At 36.2% G+C, this 22226-nt stretch overlaps 1 protein-coding gene across 1 annotated transcript in view; it reads right to left on the reverse strand.

The window, feature by feature from the left end:
• Positions 1 to 22226, reverse strand: part of snx29 (sorting nexin 29) — a 133354-nt gene that overhangs the window by 60796 nt on the left and 50332 nt on the right. The window contains exon 15 of the mRNA XM_088439153.1: positions 3371 to 3477. Coding sequence (XP_088295279.1) covers positions 3371 to 3477 — 107 coding nt within the window. The remainder of the gene's footprint in view (positions 1 to 3370; positions 3478 to 22226) is intronic.

Below are 22226 nucleotides of genomic sequence, written 5' to 3' on the forward strand. Positions count from 1 at the left end.
AAATAACTGAAGGTATAGTATGCATTTGTTAATTGTATGAGTATTATACCTAAGGCAGGTCCATGAATCGATTTATTTCGATACATTTGTCGTTTTAAGTCTCCGATTTGAAAATTAGGAAAGCGAAATAGATATTTTGCAAAAATGGCAGAATGTTGGATGGCTAGTTTACGAGACAGACAAAACATTTAAAATATGCACTCACTAATTCATTTTGTTTTTGAAAGTGACAATCCACTTATTATCTATATTTAACACTTATTAGACACTTCTTTGCACGCTTGCAAATATTTACTACTATACTACCTACCTACCTCTATATATATATATATATATATATATATATATATATATATATATATATATATATATATATATATATATATATATATATATATATATATATATTTTTTTTTTTTTTTTTTTTTTTAATTTATTTATTTTGATAATGTCATTTTCAGTTGACACAAAGTAGGTATTAATTGTACATGAAAAACAATTTGGCAATCAAATTATTTATAGACCAAATATAAATGTTTTGCTGCTAATAAAGGGTGAACTAAAAAGACTCTCTTTAAGCATGTTCTGCACAAGCTATGAATGTTAACTTTACATGACTAATACTAATCAGTATTCATTATTTTGGTCAAAATATTTTCCACCGGATTTTATTTAAGTGAATCAAATCTTTAAATAAATATTTGTTGGGTTCATTTGTCCCATTAAAATCGCTTAAAATGATAATTGTCCAGAATGATTAAAGAAAAGTTCAAATTTGATTTGTTGGCCATATTACCTAGCACTAACTCGACCAGCATGACGGTAAATGGTAAATGAACTCAAAGAGTGCTGACAACTCATTTACATAGTGATGAAGCAGCATCAGGAGCAACTGGGGGTTCAGTGTCTTACTTTAAGAAGTTGCAGGGAAAAGAGCATCGAACACCCAGAGAATTGGCTCAAAAATAACAAAGTCAATGTCAGTGTGATACATAAATGGCATTGAACAGAGCCCGGTCATAAACACAGCTGTGTTGCCCCAGTAAATGAAGGTAAACACAGTGGAATATTTATCTGGGTCTGGCAGGCCTCATTAGGAACCAACAAACCTCAATGTGACATTTTGCAAAAATCAATAGTGTGGTCAGTCACATTTTTTTTTTGTGGCTCGTTTCCAGAAAACTGTTGACAGGTACTGTTGGAAATCACATCATTTATGAATTGTGACAAAAGCGGTGAAAGAAAGCTCCAGCAGACAGCATATAATGGATTGTATACTGCTGATGTATAGCCTTATTCTATCAAGTAAAAAAGGTAGAAAACAAGGCTACAATTCCTAGCCCAATGTATGTTTGTAAACCTTTTGCACCGATATGTTCACCCAAATTGTAACGGACAGCCAAGCTAATGAACAACTAGTAACTAGGTAAACAACATTAAAAATGCATGATACGGGTGCATAAATAAATAAAAGCCTACATAAAAAGTATCAAAATGTATTTGTTTTTGAAAAATATAAAGTCGTGGATTAACTTTTCATTTCCACAACACTTAAAAACACTGTCAGTCTTTGTGGCGCTGGCACATCAGTGGTCAATCTTACCGTGAATATCACACATAATAAACCATGCATATGGTAATATTATAGCTAATATCCTAGTTAGAGATTTTACATTACATAAGTGCTGCGAAGAGTTATCGGGATTGTGCTGATATGAAAATAACTGCATTATGACTAAATGTACATTCGACCTAATCAAATATTAATAAAGTAATGCGAAGTTGGTATAAATAACCCACACATACGGATGTATATGTGTGCGAAAAACTATCTGGTAAGTGAAACTTGCTATTACAAAGCTGTGGTGTATCATTGCTGAAATGAGAATGAAGTTTTTACTACATGGTTGTGCTTTGGCGAAGTCTACTACATATTAGCTGAGAAACAGCGCCGTCAAGGCAAAATGAATAGTTCATTTAATTCTAGCTTGTGTTTAATTAAATCACCCAAAATACAACAAACATAATTCTGTTCTGTTCTTGAGCGACAATTGTCTATCCCCATTAATTAAAATGGGCAAAATTAATTTTGGTCGTAATCTGAATTTCAAAACAAATTGCTGGCGAATCAAGGATACCTGGCCTTATTTCAAAGTATCGGTACTTGTGTTGGTGGTGATACTGGAACTGGCCTTCCTGTGGTCGTTTTACTATCAGAAACTAAATGCATATGTGTCTTTCAAATGCTCTTTAAGATGTTTTTTGTGTTCATATGTATAGAAATAGAAACAGATGAGTGAATTCCCATTATTTTTGTTTTTAATGTTAAAAGGAAAACACTATGGATAAAACGGATCAAAATAAAAAACAACTACTTCAAGCGCATTTAGTTACACTGGCGAGGCATTCACTGACCGGTCACAATGAGGGAAATCTAAAACACACTTGTGCAATGAATATATACCTTCGGATATGAACACAAGACAATATGAAGAGTTTACAAAAATTAGATTTATTCTGTTTGGCTATAGTTTTTAGATTGTTGTCAAAGTGTTGGTGTGTCTTACACATGGTAACAGGGAAAATACCAGAATATGACCCCAAAATTAAGTGTGCCTCTTATACACAGATGTGCCTTATATTTGGCGGATTTAGGCATATACAATCTATTTCCTGTTTTGTTGAAATTAACTGATTTGAATGAGCCGGACTTGTCCAATGTGACATATACCATGGGCAAATTTTCTGATACTTTTCCTGAACAAAAATACCAAATTAGACTCATTGTTATAGGCATTATTTTCTTGTAGTATTCTCTTCAGAAAAAAGGTACAGTATAAATATATATCACATTTGTCAGATTTTGTAGAAGACACGAGCTCATGCACAAAAGCAAAGTGCATCAAAGTTTTGATATTTCGAATGTGCCGTCGAGCAACTTTTTAAAATAAAACTATGACAATCTGTTTTTGGGTTGGTGACTCCTCTCTCAGTTTATTTGTAAAGTTAGCAATGTTCAGCTGCCATAAGTAGTCAATATAACTGAGTACATTTTTAGTTCACGTTTTGTAAAAAAAAATTGGAACTCATGACCGCTTTAACTATGACGGACCTAATGTTGTATTTTTTTATTTTTTTGCAAGTACTCAAAATTTTATTTTAATTGTCTGGTGAAAACGCCAAAAATACTCGCTAGGTGCAGCCCTAATTACTACTTTGACAGTTGGACAGGCACCCCAGCCACCCAAACATGTGTATATAAGCAGTGAAAAAGTCAATTTTCTATGTCTCCATTAAAAATGCGACTTTGTGATGATTGTGAGTCAGCATTCGTGAATTGCAAAAATAAATAAATAAACAAATAACTCACCTCTATGAGTTTCCTTTCATAGCTGGCGGCCAGTTCCTCGATGTCGCCTATGCATTTACTCTGAGGGGCAGAGGTGTGCTCTTCACTCGACGGCAATACTGACAGAGCTGCAAGAGGAGAAAAACATTGTTATTTTTTTAATAACAAAAAAATGTCCAAAGATTCTGTAAAGGACTGGCAACCATGGTGCGAATGCACATTTTTTGGTTTTGTTAGCTCACCTGCCTCCCCAATGAGGAAAACCATTGAAGAAAACGAATGTACAACTATATCACAACAATTAGAGTAAAAACATTTCCACCGGTTACTTTGTGGCACTTGCAGCTGCTTGACTCTTTTGATCAAGATTCAAGAAAATGATGCGCATAGGGAGCAGGTCTGCCTAATACACACGCTAGAAGCCTCTCAAGGGCCTCCGATCTCAGTTCCACTGAATTAATGTCACACCGGAGTAAAAGAGTCACACACACAATCGCACATAGCTCTACAAGGAAACACACAAAGATGCTTAAGCACACAAATCCTCTTCTTTGTACATACACGATGCCACAATGTAAGTCAGCAACTCACACAGAGGTTTTTTCCCTTTTCCTGTCATTTCTATTAAGATGATAAATGTCCCCCTGACTCCATTGCCTCTTTCCTTTCAGAAGGAGCTCATTGTTTCTTTGTAATGCTGGAGCTCGCTCACAGGCTTAAGTCATCATGGCAGCGCCTAAAGCGTTGTTTCTAAGCTCATAAACATCAACTAATAGGGTTCCCTCAACGGAGAAAAAAAAAAGAACAGCACAACTTGGCAGAAATGGGAGGCGCTGTGTCTTTGCAGAGGGGGAGGTGGGCAACGGTTTGATTGGATTTTCAGCACCACAGAAGAAAATTAACTTTGGAAGTTCGACACCAACACACCCCGCTGACACAGACAGACACGCCGGAGCTTGGAGGGAGAGGGGAAGACACGCTCTGAGAGCACAGAAAATTAGGGAACTTAAAATACATTCTTGGGAATTTAAGATGTCTAATGGCACTATAATGCACAAATAAAGTTTTGCTGATTGTTCATGAGAACCAGAATCAGAACCAGAGTCACAATTAGATAATGTCATGTTCCCTTTAGTGAGTGTCATGAGGATGAAATTTGACACATGTACAGTAATTGTATATTCTATTAAAGGGATATTAATTTATTTAACAATTTTCAGCAGTAGAAAATATATAATATTAATATTAATAATAATAATAACATCATCGTCATAATATACAATATATAAAATATAAATTATATCAAAATATATAAACAGGGCAGGCGGGGTACAGCCTAAACTGGTTGCCAGCCAATCGGATGGTACACTGAGTCAGAACGCCAAACCTAAGGGCGATTTGGACTGTCCAATACAACACTGCCGTGACGCATCCCAAAACGAAAATAATTATAAATTATATTAATAAAATATTGTATAATAGTATACAATAAAATAATACTATATAGTAAAATAAATAACATATGATAATAAATATTTTGTCTAGAATTATTTTGACAAACTATTTTCACCTACCATTAACACTTTTAAAAACATTCTCAACTATAAATGAGATCACATGGACTCAGGGCTTCTGTAACAACCAACCACAGCTCAGCTTGTGAACGTCACATGACCAAACTCAGAAAACAACACATGTGATTTCGGTTTCAGTCGTCCGCAAGTGGATATATAGTACCTATAAAGGTGTAAATTGGACATGAAAAATCATTTCATTATCAAAGTAAATAGAAAAAAGTATTTTTTCCTGCTGCATATGGGAAGCTTAGTCCCCCTTTAAGTGTGCCTGATACTTGAACAATTTTTCAAAATGTGAGTGGCAAAACACCAAAAACATGGGAGAGTTATACTGAACATATTGTGTTGAATGTTGATTGTGCGGAACTGATTCTTGATTAATTACTGTCTCAAAGGAATTGATAGGAAAGTAATTCCAATACTCTTTGGTGTAGATTCAGTCTTGTTTGATGTCCTAAATTGAAAGATTTAAAACAAAATGTCTTTACAATAAGATATTCAAAGAGGCAGCACTAGTATACATGCAAGATTGCGATGAATAGTGGATTTGATAAATATGAATTACGCAGCAAAATGCACTCATTTTTATCAATCTCAGGGCAGCCATTTTGTCACTTACTGATAACTGAACATGACGTCAAAGTTGCTCAGGTAACAACCAATCACAGCTTGCAAAGATCAAATGACCAAACTCCAAAACAGGTGAGCCTTGATTAGTCGTTACTTGAGCCCTAAACAGATGTGATGTCATTTTCAATTAACAGCAAGGGGCAAATCGGCTGTGTAAAAATGGGTGGACTTTGTTGTTTGACTTAGCTTAATTGATATTAGCAAAAACGCAATATTAATCAAAATGCATAAACCATAGTGTCGAAAAAAGTTTTAATTGAGCTACGTTCACATAGACTGGCAATCTCTTATTTTGTTTAGCTCAAGAATGGCACAGCTTAAAACATTATGTGAAACAATCCAGAAAATGTAGTCAAATACCCATTCTCGCAAGAACACTTCCTGGTATGGTACAGAAGATGCTAATAGGCTGTCGGAAGGTAAGTAATGTGGACAAACAAGAAGAAGACAAGTGGTGTGTGTGTGTGTGGGATGGGGGGTTCGGGGGTAGGAGATGACACCACAGATGTTCCTGGCTAAAGAAAATTGGGCTGACAGCTGGTGTGTAATAACAAAACTAACTGAGCGTCATTCCCCAACAGCTGCGCTGTGTGCAGCGAAATGTTGGGCTGCCCATGAGCAATGTGTTGCACGGGGAGCACCCAGTGTGAATGTGTGTCTGTGTGTGTGTACAGTAGGTGTTTCCCAATCCTACACTTGCTTTCCAAGAGTTCTTACGTAAGTGTTTCCATCCCATAGGACATTGGTCTAACTTGATTAAGAAAATGAGCTGCTCCAGTGTGGGTATCCACCAAGATAATTGCTCTAGAAACAGGTCTAACACAGAACTGGATCATAACATCAGTGGGACATTTAAAGATGTAAACCCTTCCATACATACTGTACATACATTTTCTGTATCGCTTATGTTAACTTGGATCATGGATGATCTTATCGCATCCTGGTGGAAGTTGTTTACAGTAAAATCCAAATCCTAAAACAGAAAACGCCTATACATAACAGTAGTATTTGCTGCCCACTTCAGATATGATAAAGGACGATGAGGTAGAAATACGATCAAACGATTTCTCCAACAGGCCTATATTAAGACTGACAGCAGGACAAAAGACTTATGGAAGGAGCTCAGTAAATAAACACCATTAATCCTACCTTCAGGTGGTGACAATATCTGTTCAGATTTTTTTGGGGTCTATTTTATTTACCTTTTTACATTTAAATGCACATGCACACTCAAATGGGGATAATGTGAAGTAGAGCTGTCGAAATGAGTCAATCGATAAACACCATAATTCCCCAATTATAAGACTCGCGCCCCCCAAAAAGGGCCAAACGTATGGGTGTGTCCTATAAATAACAACTTTAAGAAAAAATGTGTGTGTATATATATAAATATATATATAAATATATATATATATATATATATATATATATATATATATATATATATATATATATATATATATATATATATATATATATATATGTATTATTATATGTATTTTTTTTTAATCAATACCATTTGAGGAAAACTGATTAGTCAGCCACATAAACCGTTTTTTGACGCACAAATGTGTATTTTTATATTGGCCATATTCTTACAATAAATAATAAACAAATACAATAATTACACTAATCACAAAAATCAATTATTCTTTTGACCATTCCATTATATGGAATACACACACAAAATACATATTTAATTTTTCCACAATGTTATTTGTAGAATACACTTTATAGTGACTTTAAAGCAATTTAAAGAAGATGCTTCAAAACAATTCCATTAGTAATGCTAAGAGCGGACCTGCTTGTTAGCTACCAGAAGGAGGTCTACTGAATCTTTGTAAGGAGCTATTTTTTGATATCCCAATAGGCAGTGATGCAAATACACCAAAATATATTCAATGTATCTCCTTTTTCACAGTGATATCACCAAACAATCTTTGAGTGATATTACAGTTGAGTAAACCCAGTTTAGTAAACACAATGAATCAAAATACACATCTGGGCTGTGTCACTCACATGTTCAGATTTGTCCAACTGCAGTGAGAGACAGAGTCTAACACGCCTAGCTTTGGGCTTTCAGCAGTCATTGCTTCTCTTTTCAAGCAGCCAGCGGAAAATTGACCCAGGCAGGATAGACACATTTACCAGGCAATAACTAGGGGACGAGATCTGGTTTTTTTTTTTGTTTTTTGTTTTTTTCTCAGCTTAGTAGATTGGCTTTAGCAGATGTTAAATGATACTTGCGGAGAATCTGCTGCCTGTCAAGCCTCTGTGATTTTTTCTGGAGCCAAAACATTCTGAGGAATTCAGACAATGCTTCAAAATAAAATGTCAAAATGTGGGATATCAAGTAAGAAGATTGGACGCTTTTATTTTGAAGTTCCTCCCGGTTGTGACAACGATCTGCTACTTGATCATTTTTACCTGCCAGTCAACATCATTTGATGACAACAACTGGAATAATCTACTCGAAAAATATTTGGCAGCGAGAGCCCTAACGTGAAGGTACTTCAAAGGGGAATGATATTTTTACAGGGTTTCTGCATGTACCCAAACCTCATTTTATTGCCATGACAATAGTGCATGGTATCTTTTCAAATCAGCACAATTTAGCAATAAATCGTTTATAGTCACGCCCTTGCGAAAGTTGCATGCTTTTATTTTGTAAGATCTTCATATAGGTCTTAGGTCTAATCATGTATCTGCACTGCAATTTCCTGCAGACACGCTAGAAATAAAACGGATGATGTTACACGATCTATATTCTGGGGTTTCTAAATAAAATACAGAGGTATACCACTACAAATGTTGTTCAAAAGTTGAATATATCAGACATGAAATCAAACATGTTTGAACTTTGGAATCCACAAGTACTCACAAGTACTCAACAAGTACTCAAGGATCTCACATGGTTATTCCCCTTTGGAAAAAACTGAAAAAAAAATAACATTGGTTTATCTGTTCTGAGTAGATTTGTTTCACTGTAACCTCATATAAGCTGAGTTAGCTACCATCAGAGACATCAGAGCAACTTTTCCAAACTGTGTTTTATTGAGCAGCCTGCAGGTCAAGATATCTAGATAGCGCACACTGTGACCAATACTAATGAGCTCTGACATTTCCCGTCTGGTGTGATCTGCTTGTTGATACGAACCGGACGTACACATATAGAAAGATGAGAGGAGACACCTTGATTTGGTTTGACCTCATGAGTCATCACATACAGTATACAGCAGCTGCAGAATCCACCCTGATGCATCATGCACACACGCACAAATACATGTACACACACACACATATACACCCATATATATATATATATATATATATATATATATATATATATATATATATATATATATATATATATATATATATATGCATGCATTCCATGCATACAACACAGATATTACCTACACGCAAGTCTAAATAAGGAATGGGAATGGAAATCAATCTTTCATGTGATAACACCCATGTTTACATAGACATAGCACACAATATTCTAATGGCTTTGAAAGATGAGTGAAAATGCTAAATATACTGGCCCTCTAGAGCTTTCCTTTTCCGATAATGCTTGGCTCTAAAAAACATACTTTATCTACCACCCAGGAGAGACTGAAGCCTTCTCCATTAGTTTACACGGTATACAGCGAAGGTCAGGCAAGATGATGAGAACTATGACAAAAATGTGTTTTAAACTTTCCGGAACAATGGGGACTATAAATACAATGTCCTCAAATGAGGACACAAAGCTTCAAGGTTACAAAAAAAATACATGCTCATAGTAGAGTGGTCCCCTGCTATATCATTGTTCATCTTTATTGTGTGTGACTAAACGTATCCCCAGCGACAAGCAGGGGTCCAGTGTAGTTCAACGGAGGAACGTCGATTCTGAAACACTCACGCACGTCCGAGCAGACAGAACTCATTGAAGCGGGACATTGTCTTGTCCGCAGTGCATGTTCACACGGCAGAGACGTGTATGCCAGCATCGGAGGTGCACAAGCGGTATGGGTATCCTCATTTATCTTTTTTCCAGTCCTACAACTATATTTACACGTTGTTTGCTTCTTATCTCCTATCCCTTATTTCCACCTTATCAATCATTCAATGCTGTTCTATTTAACTTGGCAGCACACGGCACAGTGGTCCCATGTCGCTAATCATGTATATGGGGAAGACCAGCCACTCTCCATCATGCATATTGATGAAAAGATTTTTTTTCTTTTTTGTACAGAAAGGTACACACAACACATGCTAAATTAATTTGTTTTTCATTATAAAATAACAGGACTAGAATACAAAAAGAAAGGGCAAAAGCATATTTAACAAAGAAAGACCAGCATTCAAAAACACACACACGTAAGCGCCCATAAACAGCGTTGGGTTAATCACGCAGACGGGTCGTGCATTGTTGATGGGCTGGCTAGGGAGCAGGCAGGCAGCTGGCTGAGTTAATTAACTAGTGCTAATCAAAAGCAATCTTCTTTCATTTTCTAATCGTGCATAGTTCATTTCTCGCGTTCCCCTCCCTCAGATAACAGCAGCTTTTGTTTGTGTGTTGCAAAAGTATATAGGAGACCAACCTGGCTTGCCCCTGCTACGATACAAAATGATAAACGGCAAAAGTTGCACAGGAGGTCTGGAGCTAATATTATTGTGTGTAGTGAGCTTCAAGGAAAGGTATCAAACTAGAAGGGAAAAGTCAACCAAGTCGGGTAAGTCAACTTTAAAAATAGGCCCACTAAAAATGTCTCAAAGCGCCACCGGAACCAAGTTCGCGCCGCAATTTTCAAAACGGCCCATCCTGGTTTAAACACTTAATGATGTATTAGTTAGTAGGCTTTCAGGAAAACAACTGAAGCACATGGAACTTCCCAAAAGAAAGAAAAAAAAATCTGTGAACTTCCCAACAAAACACAAGGGCTGTATTATGTGAGAATATAACCTGTCATTACAAACAATCAAATTTTAACCCACAAGGGGGCAGTCAAGCACAAAACAGTCTACTCGTCGGGAAGAACATGACGAAGGGTCATACCAAGTTACACATGCAAGTTCACTTTTTAAATATTGTTGAAGTATCATCTTCAGTCCTTCAGTGGCTTTAAGGACTCAACTATATGTGCAACATATATAGGTTTTTGTTAAATACAACTAGTTGGAGTCTGTTGGCCTTAAATTCTAATCGGTAGCTAATTCTAATCGATTGCTAACCGGTTAGCATAGGCAACATTTGTTGGCGTCAAAAAATTCAGATGAATGGAACACAATAAATAATGAGTAGTTATGGATCTCCACTACACTAACAGACAAAGAATGTGTAGTTACTAGTGCTGGGTTATATCGATATATTGTGACACAAAGAGATGCAATACGCATTCAACAATTCGATGTTCAGTTTCCAATGTACCGGTATCGGTTTTGAAAAACTTTATTTTCGTAATATTTCATTTTTAAATGAATCTGCTCCAGAGTGGCTTTCGTATCATGATTTTTGTCACATGAATTGTGTTTTACATCTGAAAAAGAAGAAAAAGAATGAGCCTATTCCAATCATTTCCTTTAGTTTTTTTTTCAGGCATTGTTAATTTACATGCTATAGATGATTTTTTTTTTTTCAAACACCGCTCAATACATTGCAATAAGTATCGCAATACGCCTTTGCTGTATCGCAATACACTTTTAAGACGCAATTCCCAGCACTAGTAGTTAGATCCACCCCAACTGATGGCCAACCTTAATACAAAATTAAAACAAAGGTTAAAAAAAAAAAAAAAAACAGTTAATATCAAGATTAGCATTTGGGGGGGGGTAGTAATTGCCGTATTTTCCGCACTATAAGGCGCACCTAAAAGCCTTATTTTTTTTTAAAGGCTGATGATGCGCCTTATAATCAGGTGCGCCTTATATATGGATCAATATTGAGATTGGGATTCGTAGATGGGGAATGAACTGATAAAGTAAGCTTTACCTGTTTGTTTTGTGTGTTTACAGTTGAACAAGGTTGGTCATATTGACATTGAGTTATTGGGAGTTTAGAGTTATCATTGTTATTACTTTGAGTATTACTATATTGTGATTGAAAAAGTTTTAAAACATGTCATTAATTGAGGGTGCGCCTTATATATGGAAACGGTCTTAGAATACGTCAATAATTGAGTGTGCGCCTTATAATCCGGTGCGCCTATAGTGCGGAAAATACGGTACTTGATTACTTGATTTTTTTTTTTTTAATTCAATAGTGACAGCTTTTCTTCAAGGAGTTGTTTATAACATATAAAACAATAAACGTATCATTACTGGGCTGTGACCATTCGCCAAAAACAATGCATGGTTCATGATTTACTTCACAATAGGGGAACAAAAACAAACCCAAAACCTCCTTACTTTTTGGGATAAAGAAGATCTGATTCGATTAGAGCCCTGCCATCAACTAAGCAAAAGTAGAACTGCACTCTGTCTCTTTGTATGTTTGATGCTTGTTATCAAAAGAATTAGAAAGCGAAAGAATGGCGGTATGAAAAGAGTAAATCATTATTTCTTGCCTAAATTTAATTTGCAGCAATCATATTGTCTCCCAGTGGAACAAAGTAGCAAATGAATGTAACAAGAAAGCCGTGCTACTCAAAATCGATACTCATTGTGACTTGGGAGAACTTAACATGCTTTGAGAGTGGAGGCTCAGCCAAATTAATTTTTCCATTAGAGATTGACAAACAAATCTGAAAATGTGTTTCTCTCTTATAAGCAAATCGGCACCACTCTAATCACTGAATTTGGCTACAAGCTTCAATAATGCTAATTGAAAAACTGAAGGCAAATTTGTTTCGTGTTTGTTTTATCAGTGGTGGAATTAGTATTCCTCTGTGCCAAAAAGAAAGAAAAGCAGAAAAAAGCACAAAGATTCTGAAATGTGCACTTGAATGAGAAAGGAAAAGAAAGATAATTGCTATCATACCGAATGCATAGGATGTCTTTTTTTGTGGACTATTGACTGAAATTCCTCATATGTTCTGTTGTGAAATTCTGCCGGTTGGAGATTTTCCTCTTTTACCATAATTCCATATGTACGTATAAATACTGTTTGGACGAATTCTCATCTGGCTGGGGACCATAAGCAAAAAAAACCTTAATTTATTCTCTTTTTACTACAATACAATATGTTCTTTGATTGTAATTACTCGCATTACCTTCAAGACTCCATTTTCTCTATTCTTGTCTTCTATTCCCCACACTTCAGCAGTGACCCAGTTTCCTCACGGGGATTATTAAAGTTTCATTTTATCATCTGCTCTAATCTGAAGCTTTGTGCCTTTATTTAAGCTTCACGCCTCCCAGCGTGACGGCGTCACACGGATGCCTTTGATGGAAAAGATAAGATGGGAGGCTGCTTGCACTGTGAGATCAATACTGGGATTATGCATACTGACACAAATTGCTAAACATTACTGGAGAATGTGAAATTTGATCAAATATTCACGTAGTCTGAGGGAGAACAAAATTTGTTACAGCATGCGTGCGTCACATGGGTTCTTCATAATTATGCAACTACCCAAGTGGACAGGTCGCAGTGCTGTGTGAACCAGGTAGCTATGAAGCTATTGCATCGTAACATGCTAAAGTAGTGAAAAAAAAAATCAACAGTTTAATTTGGAATATAAACTAAGAAGAACAATCAACTCGGTTTTATCCTTCTCCGGATGATATCTCAGGGCTCAGCTTGTGAACGTCTCATGACCAAACCAAGATTACAGGTAAGCTTTGATGGTCATTATCTGAACCCTCGGGCACTGGGATTTCATTTTCAGTAAACAGCAAGTGGCAGTAAAAAGTGAAATGGTTGGCGTGGTATGTTGTCTTTTAGTATATAATTTTGAGTTAGTGGCAAGTAGTTACAACATCAAGCTTGCAGATCAAGCTGTCAAACTGTCTGCCTTCCTAGTTTCTTTGACTACCTTTCCAGGTCAAGTTTCCAAGTCTAGTTTCTGGGTGTGGTTTCTGAAACTAGTTTCTGATACTCACTGTAGTTACACTGGATTTTTGTATATAAAGACTTTCTACTTTCCTACTTCCAGGTCAGCCCCGCCCAATCAGAGAAAAGGACTGTGTCTCACTCGATGACATCACGAAACGAGGACTGCCATCGTACTGACTAAATACACACCCACATTATCTGAGCAGCAGTGCCTCCTTCAATTTCATTTTCAACCCAATTGGCCAAGTAAACAACTTTTCATTTACTAACTGGAAAATTTTACTGTAGAAAATGTTGAAGTGGTGCAAAAATTTCTTAAGTTTGTTGAAGCTGAAACTCATCACCAGAAATGGTTGGAATTCTTTGTTTTCAAATACTTTTTATGTCTAGTTTTGAGTGTCTTGATGTTGTTAAAAAAAAACAAAATGTCTACGCAAGTTTACATACCCCAAAGAGCTATATTGTAGCGTGAAAGGCACCATTTTGGTGAACCAGACAGTTTACCTCAAGGCTGGAAATATAGTAAATAAAAATCAACTCATATTTCATAAGAAATCAAATCACCAATGTGCCAAAGATAGGATTTCATCATAAACAGTACATGCACGAATTAACAGTGGAAACATGACGCAGCGCCTTTAAATTAGTCCAAAGGGCCAAAGTCCAAACAGTTTGCTTACAGACACTTTCTGAAAAAGCCATCTTCGAAAAACAATATTACTTGCTTGTGTAACTTCACACTCAATGGGTAGCCAAGCACTCCAAAGTCCCAAATATGTTTGCACATGCAATTAAAAAAAAAAAAAAACATGTTTCCATATTATATCCCCTTTGATGTCAAGCGATGTGGGCGTAGTTCAAGAGTGACTCTCGCCTCCCTTTTTAACATTCCTAGCAGTTCCATAACTGTACGAATAGTTCCATTGTACCATTCTGTTCCTACTTGAAAAATAAAACCACAATACCTGGCGACCTACTGGAGAAAACCTACTGCTGTCACTTTGTGGGGACTGTCAACAAGGAAAAGGTGGAAATAAACACTTTGTGGGTGCTGAAATGAATTTTCTTTTGAGAATTCCCATCCCCACAAAAGCGTTCCTGCATTTATTCATCAGAGGGGTACTCTTTGAACAGCAGCTTGATGTCTTCTTTATACAGTACTGGTATGGTTAAGGAATAATAGCAGCCCTTCTCTTTCTGCCTTTTCTGTCAGGGTGCGCTGAGCCATGAGGAATGGAAGACCAATGTGTGCATGCAGGTGTTCATGTGCAAGCGATGGAAGCAAGACCAAATAATAATTCCTTTGATCGAAATAAATTATTAGGGGGGAAAAAAAACCACAAATCTGTGACCCAAAAATGTCTCCTGCTGGAAAGCATCACAGCTCAATCTGCTGCAACCTATTAAAGGAGTTATTAAGCATTCATAGAAGGTGCACAAATGCAGACACAGTTTACATTTAGCAAACCTAGCGCATGCAAAATGCATGTCCGTTTACTTAGTACAATACTTTCGTATGGTCTGTTCGTCCATGTACTTACAAATTGAAATAAGCACACAATGTGCAACCGTGTAAGGTACTGACAATACAACAGGCGTCAAAGCTACATACAGGCTGGCATTTATGTTTAGCAATGCATGAAATAATGAGTGTGCCTGCATAGAAATTCAACCATTCTTACATGAAGGCCCCACGTTGTGTTCATGGTCAAGAAAAACGCTTATATAAGAGCAAAAATAAAACCTGCTGGGAAGCAAACAAGTACGCAAAAATTCGGAAATGTGTTTTATTCAAGCTGAAGGCATATTTGTGATAAACTGCCAGGAATACCTCACACTGAACTGGCAAGGCTTGTTGTTTATTAGAAATGCCCTCCCGCTAAGAAATAAACATGGAAATGGTCCACGTAGCTTTTCCTGGCTACTTGATTCCATTCCATGTTTGTATGTTGGGTTTCTGGTAAGAAGTTGTTATTGACTTTTATTCATAAGTAATAGAAGCTAAACCATATGCTGGACCATTGCTTTGCCAATTATCACGATTGCTATTTCAGGTGCTGAACAGGTATCGCCAATTTCCGTCAACGCATACCAGTAAAATTGTGGAAAAGATGATTTATTTCCGAAATCTGCACATAATAAAGATTCACTACATACAATGTGAACAATTAATTTAAGTATGCAATTTTTAATATAAATTAGACCGTTACATTGGTGTACAATTTGAAAAAAAATATGTTTATACTGCTTAAAACTAAAATTCATTTGCTGATTTCAAAATTGCTGTCTTTCTTTTTCTAGCACTCACCCACCATATAGGGCTTGGCAATGCGATATAGCCAAAAAAAAAAGCATCTCAATTTTTCTCTATCGTGATTTTGTCCAATCCTTTGATCTTTACATTGAAGGCATTTCACAACATGGTGATAATGTGAAACATGATATGACCACTTAGTTATCACACTACCAAGAATATGCCAAACGGTGGGAATGAAATGAAAATGAAAAATGATCAAACTACTGCACAAGAGTGAATCAGCATTCCTTATCTTTATCTGAATTATTTTCATAGTACTTTTAAACAAATCAAATCCCGATCTAAATATTTGTTAGGTTTATTTCTTATCTCCATTAAAATCGATCAAAACCACGATCATCCATGATGTTTGAGAAGGTCAAAGGTTATATTTTTTACCGTATCCGCCAGCCCTAGCTCTGACGTGGCAATTTGCTGTAAAAAGGTTTATTGTTATTTTGGTGGTTTCGTTCTTCTTCGTGTGCATTGCAAACCCTTTCATATACTTGTGTTTGCATCAATCCTCTAACTGTGCTGATAACAAGATTCCGTGTAGTGAGATACAACATTCTATAAAAAGCAAAAAAAAAAAAGCGCCTCGTTTGTTCGGAACACTTATCCTTCAGCTTGGAATTAATATGTTAATTATCTGCTGATCTGTTGGCGCAGCGTGATGTATTTTTTAATGAGGAGTTGCCGTCTCTGGAGTATTTATTAAAAATGAGTAGACAACATTTCTGTGAAGGTGTTCAGGCGGAGCAAAGTGAGAATATGTTCGCTTTAGTGTCCAGTGGTTGCTGTGTGTATGCCTGAAGGGGGGAAATGTGTAGTAGTGTGTCAAAATGAGCATTAAAAATTGATGTTCCCATCTGCAGGACAAGGCACAGCAGAGTAGAGGAGATTTTTTTTTTTCTACTTTCAAGAATTGAGAACAATTTCATTTAGTGTCAAATGAAATATTCGCTGTACCAAACAGTAAATTCAAAAAAGAGGGACAGAGTGATGAGGTGGGGGAGGAAACAGTGCCGTCGTGACCTATTAGCAAGTGTAATTTAGACATTTCCGATTTTCGTTAAAGGGAGCGCAGGAAGAATAATGAGGGGGAAAGATGGACAGAAACAGAATACAAGTAAGAAAGACAAAAGAAAAATGGTCTATCTAGCTGAAATGCCAAGAGCTGAGCAAGTGATTTAACATTAGTTGTCATCATACATTGACGTACTTTTGAGGTTTGTAAGCTCATGAGCAGAAGATTCCACTCCAACACGACAAATTAAAACTGAATGATCAGCGCCCAGTCATTTTGACCAAATCTGGCCCTTTTTGTATAAATGACAGTCTGAACTATAAATGAAACTTCCCAACCAACAACATAGTTTCCTAGGACCAACTAATACTTTTATTGCTATGCCCTGAGTTAAGGGAGGGAAAATGCAATGTAAATCCACCCCCTCATAAAAAAGAATCTGTAAATAGTTATATTTGCTAATGATGCATGAGACATTCATTATTAAAGTTCGTGTATATGTTGAATGCAAGTGATATGAAACAGAAAATGTGAAAAGTTCTTTTTGATGACCGTATTTTCCGCCCAATAAGGCGCACCTGATTATAAGGCGCACCCTCAATTAATGACATATTTTTAAAATGTTTTCCATATATAAGGCGCACCCTCAATTAATGACATATTTTAAAACTTTTTCAATCACAATTTAGTAATGCTCAAAGTAATAACAATAATAACTCAAATAATTCCTCTAAAGTCTCAATAGCATAATAACTCAATGTCAATATGACCAACCTTGTTCAACTGTAAACACACAAAAGAAACAGGTAAAGCTTACTTTATCAGTTCATTCTCCATCTACGAATCCCAATCTCAGTATTGATCTATATATAAGCCGCACCTGATTATAAGGCGCACCATCAGCTTTTTTAAAAAAATTAAGGCTTTTAGGTGCGCCTTATAAATATGGTACTTGATTATAAGTTCTCAGACTCATCAAGTAACAATGAGAAGAACAGTCCAAGTCAGCACGTCTTTCTTACAAATACACTGGATTCACAGCAAGTGGCGCATAACCTAAATGAAGGAGTTTAACTTCCAGAGTTCCTAAACAAACATGTCCAAGTGCATATGTTATCTAATCAATAGGCAAAGTCATTATGCTCCGCTCTGACATTAAGACATCGCTAATCACTGGAGATAACAGCAGCTCTCAATCAGCACCACCTGCTCCTCGCTCGATGCCCCCGTAACAACAACAACAGAGAAGAGGATGTTGTTTTTGTCGAGGCTTCAACATCACTGTGGTATGTGAGTCACACGCCAGCCTCGCTTCAACCAAGACCCACTGAGTGCAATGGAGCTAATAAGTTCCGACATCAAAACTTGTCCAAGTTGATTAGGTGGCCTTTAATCATGCAAACTTATGTGCAAACATCCAAGCGCTTTCTTTTTTTGAAACGCCTAATCAGCATCTCAGCTCCCAGCACTAAACATGAGGAGGAAGCCTGCAAACTGTTGCGACATGACCCCTGCAGTTGTTTTGACAACTAGAGTGCATTAAGCAGATGTTCTCCATAAAACTAAATCAGAATCAGATTAGCTGTCTTGCTACTGGCATTTGAACGGCAATCACTGTACTCAGTCAAGGATTAGGACCTGACGACTCCAAAATGATCTGAAGAAGAGACTTCAATGTGTTTGTCCTGTTCAAAGAAGGTAGCCAAACAACAAACTGAAATCCTGAGCTAAAACATCATGTTCATCAAAAGTATTTTCATTAGCTGATGGAATTTTCCTTCAAATCATGTACTTTTTGTGTGGAAGACAATTTGACAAAAAGACTGACTAAAGTTAGTCTTTATAGGTCAACTTTAAGTCTATAATAATCCTAAATCAATTCCAATGTCAAATTAGAGGTGCAACAATTAATCAATGAACCGATAACTAATTGAGTATTACATGAATGGATAATGATTTTTGATAATCAATTGTACCGATACCTTTTTTTAAGTTTAAACTTCTCCAAATGCTCAGAGTTGCATATTTTCCAAACTCCTTAAAAAAGGAAAAAAAAAAAAAACGACTATTAATCTGTTTTGAATTCGAATAAAACATTTGCATTTACTTTGTACTTTGGAAAACAAAACAAGTATTTTTGCATATTTCTCAGGATGTTATGGCCCAAAGCAGTATCCAACCAACAATCCATCCATCTTCTTTTTAGCCACTTATTCTCACTAGGGGGGCGCTGGCTTGCTGGTGCCTATCCTAGAAGTCTTTGGGCAGTACGCGGGGGACACCCTGAACCGATTGCCAGCCAATCGCAGGGCACACAGAGGCAAACAACCATTCACACCCCCAACCACACTTAGGGACAATGAAGAGTGTCCGATGAATGATTTTGGAAGGTTGGAGGAAGCCAAAGTGCCACGTGGGAACATGCAAACTCCAAACAGTGGGTTCAATCCGAGATTGAACCCGGAAGGCAGACGTGAAAAACAGTCATCCACCCAGCAAAGCAGAATATGAATCATAGTTTGATTTCTGCACAACCAATTTAAATAATGTCCTGTTTAGGGATGTCAAAAATTATTGGACAACTGATCGATAATCAAATTGATCAACAACAATTGTGATAACCAAGTAATCGTTTGGAGCCACTGTTTAACTAAAAACTGTTCAAGATTCAGGATTCAAGAGATTTTTTTTGTCATATGCATAGTAACACCACACAATTAAAATCTTATTCTGTTCACTTCCCCGAGCAGACTACATTCCATAATTGAGCAAATAATAAGGTAGGCAATGAAACAAAAAATTGAATTTAATTTGAAAACAATGAAGCAGTAACTGAATCACTTTCAAATAAGTTGGCGAGTACAACATCAATCCCTCCCGTTTGATTGTTTCATTGTTGTCCAGCCGTTTTTAATCACCGAACAATACAAAATAAACATAAACAATTTGTAAACAAAGAGTAAGAGATTTTTTATATTATTTTTTTAAAACACTTTTATGAAACATTTTGTCTGATTATTCAATTATCAATGGCATAATCAATATGATAATCACTTACAAAAATTTCCAAGACTGACAACTCTAGCCCTGTTTTTAAATAATGGGTTCGAAATTTAAACATGTTTCCTATAGTTTCTTTAATCGATTTGTTGATCAATCAACAAATTAAGATGTGTTCTAACACATCAACAATAGGCTTTCAATCGCAGATCTAGTAATCAGTTATATTACATTGGTTGTGTCATGCCTACAGGAGACTTTTTTTTTTGTATAATTTCAAAATTTTAAATTTTAAAATGAATGTCTGCTCCAAATATTGGTTATCGGCCTCCTTGACTAATAATAATTGGAATCGGCCCTGTAAAAAAACATATTGTTCTAGCTCCACAATCCCCGGAACCAGATTCCATGGCATGGATTATTACCACAGTGTTAATCATTAATAGTATAGTATAGTATAGTATAGTATAGTATATTATAGTATAGTATAGTATAGTATAGTATAGTATAGTATAGTATAGCATAGCATCGCATCTTATAGTATAGTATAAATAATTAACAGAGGATTAAGTAGTTAAAAAAAATTTTGCAATGAATGACTACAAAGAGGTCAAAATTGGTTTTGGATTTGGCCATTACAATTTATTCACATTTTAACGTGAAGCATTAAAGCATTTCTTTAACTGAATTCACCACCAGCTCAGTAAAAATGAATCTGACATCTATAGACGTTAATGACAGTGACTGTGTTATTGACCATTTCGTATTTTTATTATATTACATGCAAGTCGTCCGCTGTACTTCGTTTCTACTATAGTGCTTTATGTATTCACATGTAGAGTATGTAAGTGGGGGGAACCCCTTTAGAAGCTTTTTACATGTGCAGAATGAAAGGGTTGTGTAAGAATATTCTGGAATAATTTTCTTTCGATCAAAGAGCATCTCCATTATATTCTTTTTTCTAATGTGAAAATAGCCAAGACACAGCAACGCAACCACAAAAGGCTGATATTAGCAGGGGCGGATGGCTTTTTTTTTTTTTGCGTAGTCAAAGGACCATAAAGCAATCAAATATACATATAGCTCCTTATTTATAACTCCACATCCACTTTGCATTAGTGTGCTTTATTAATGCAAACACAAAAGCCGCGTGACAGTGGAGATAGGAGACGAAGGGACGGCAAAGGTGGAAATAAAAGGAACAAAACGGAAAAGGAATGGAAGTGAGCGAAGCGAGCGGCAGCATGAGACAGACTCAGAGCCAGTTTTAAATATTTCAGCCATGGATTGCGGTTGGGGGGGGTGGAAAAAAAAAAAACACTTTTGATCCAAACTCCAAAAGGACTTTTATAAAACAAGCATTTCGTTGACTTGGCGCGTGCACAGTGGGATTCACTTGGGGGAAGAAAGTAGAGAAATGTTTTACTCGCTAAGTGAATTCCCTTCAAGTGAGTTTTCTTCATTATGCTGGAGAAATCTAGCTTTTGCCAGAAAAAAAAAGATACTGTGGGTGTTGCATGTGCAATATACTGAGCATATAAAAGATGCTCATTTGTAGGATTTGCTTTAATTAGTGTTGAAAGGAAACTGAAGCAGAAGAGCATCTGACTGGGAAACACATAACAGTAAAGGTATTTGTTGGGAGTTAGTCAATTACTGTTATTAGTGAAACAATCTTAATTAAGAGTATGCGGCTTAAAACTAGGATGGGACTCAGACCACAAACCTCCACAGACGCCACAGAAGTAGTGGGAAACATGTAATGCAAAACATGCATGTTTGTTTACCTGTCCTTATGTTAGCAGATCACTTGCTAGTTTATCACTGGGGATTGTTTTTCCTTCCTAAAATCAATATCAGCAAAGGCCTGATTGTTGGAAGTCTAAAAACGATTTTAGGAAATTATCCTGCGTGTTCGGATTCATTTTTCCTCCTGGCTCTGCTCAGCAAATGGCCGTGACCTATAACTACAAAAGTGTATAAGTATTTACAATGTCATATTCTTACATTTCTTTCTTTATCACTTTTCTACTTCCACTACAACTAGGCAATATGGCCAAACAATAAAATCTCAATTTCTACCAGTCATTCTGGACATTACGGTTTTAATCAAGTAATAAACCAAACATTAATATAGTTTGATTTGTTATATGTATTTTTTTCAGTATTTTGCTTACTGACCATTTACAATGAAAACTTAGTGACCTTTATTTCAAGTTCCAATTATTACTTATGAAGAGTTTTAGCTTGATACCCCCCACTTAAAAAAACGGGTACAGCGAGGTAAAAGGATGGAAAAAACTTAAAATAAAGATCCAATATTTTTGTATAATGTGTTTCTATTCAATTGGCTTCAATTGGCTTTC

Source organism: Hippichthys cyanospilos, chromosome 17, assembly GCF_059441005.1.
Source record: "Hippichthys cyanospilos isolate Australia breed blue-spotted pipefish chromosome 17, RoL_Hcya_1.0, whole genome shotgun sequence".
NCBI lineage: Eukaryota > Metazoa > Chordata > Actinopteri > Syngnathiformes > Syngnathidae > Hippichthys > Hippichthys cyanospilos.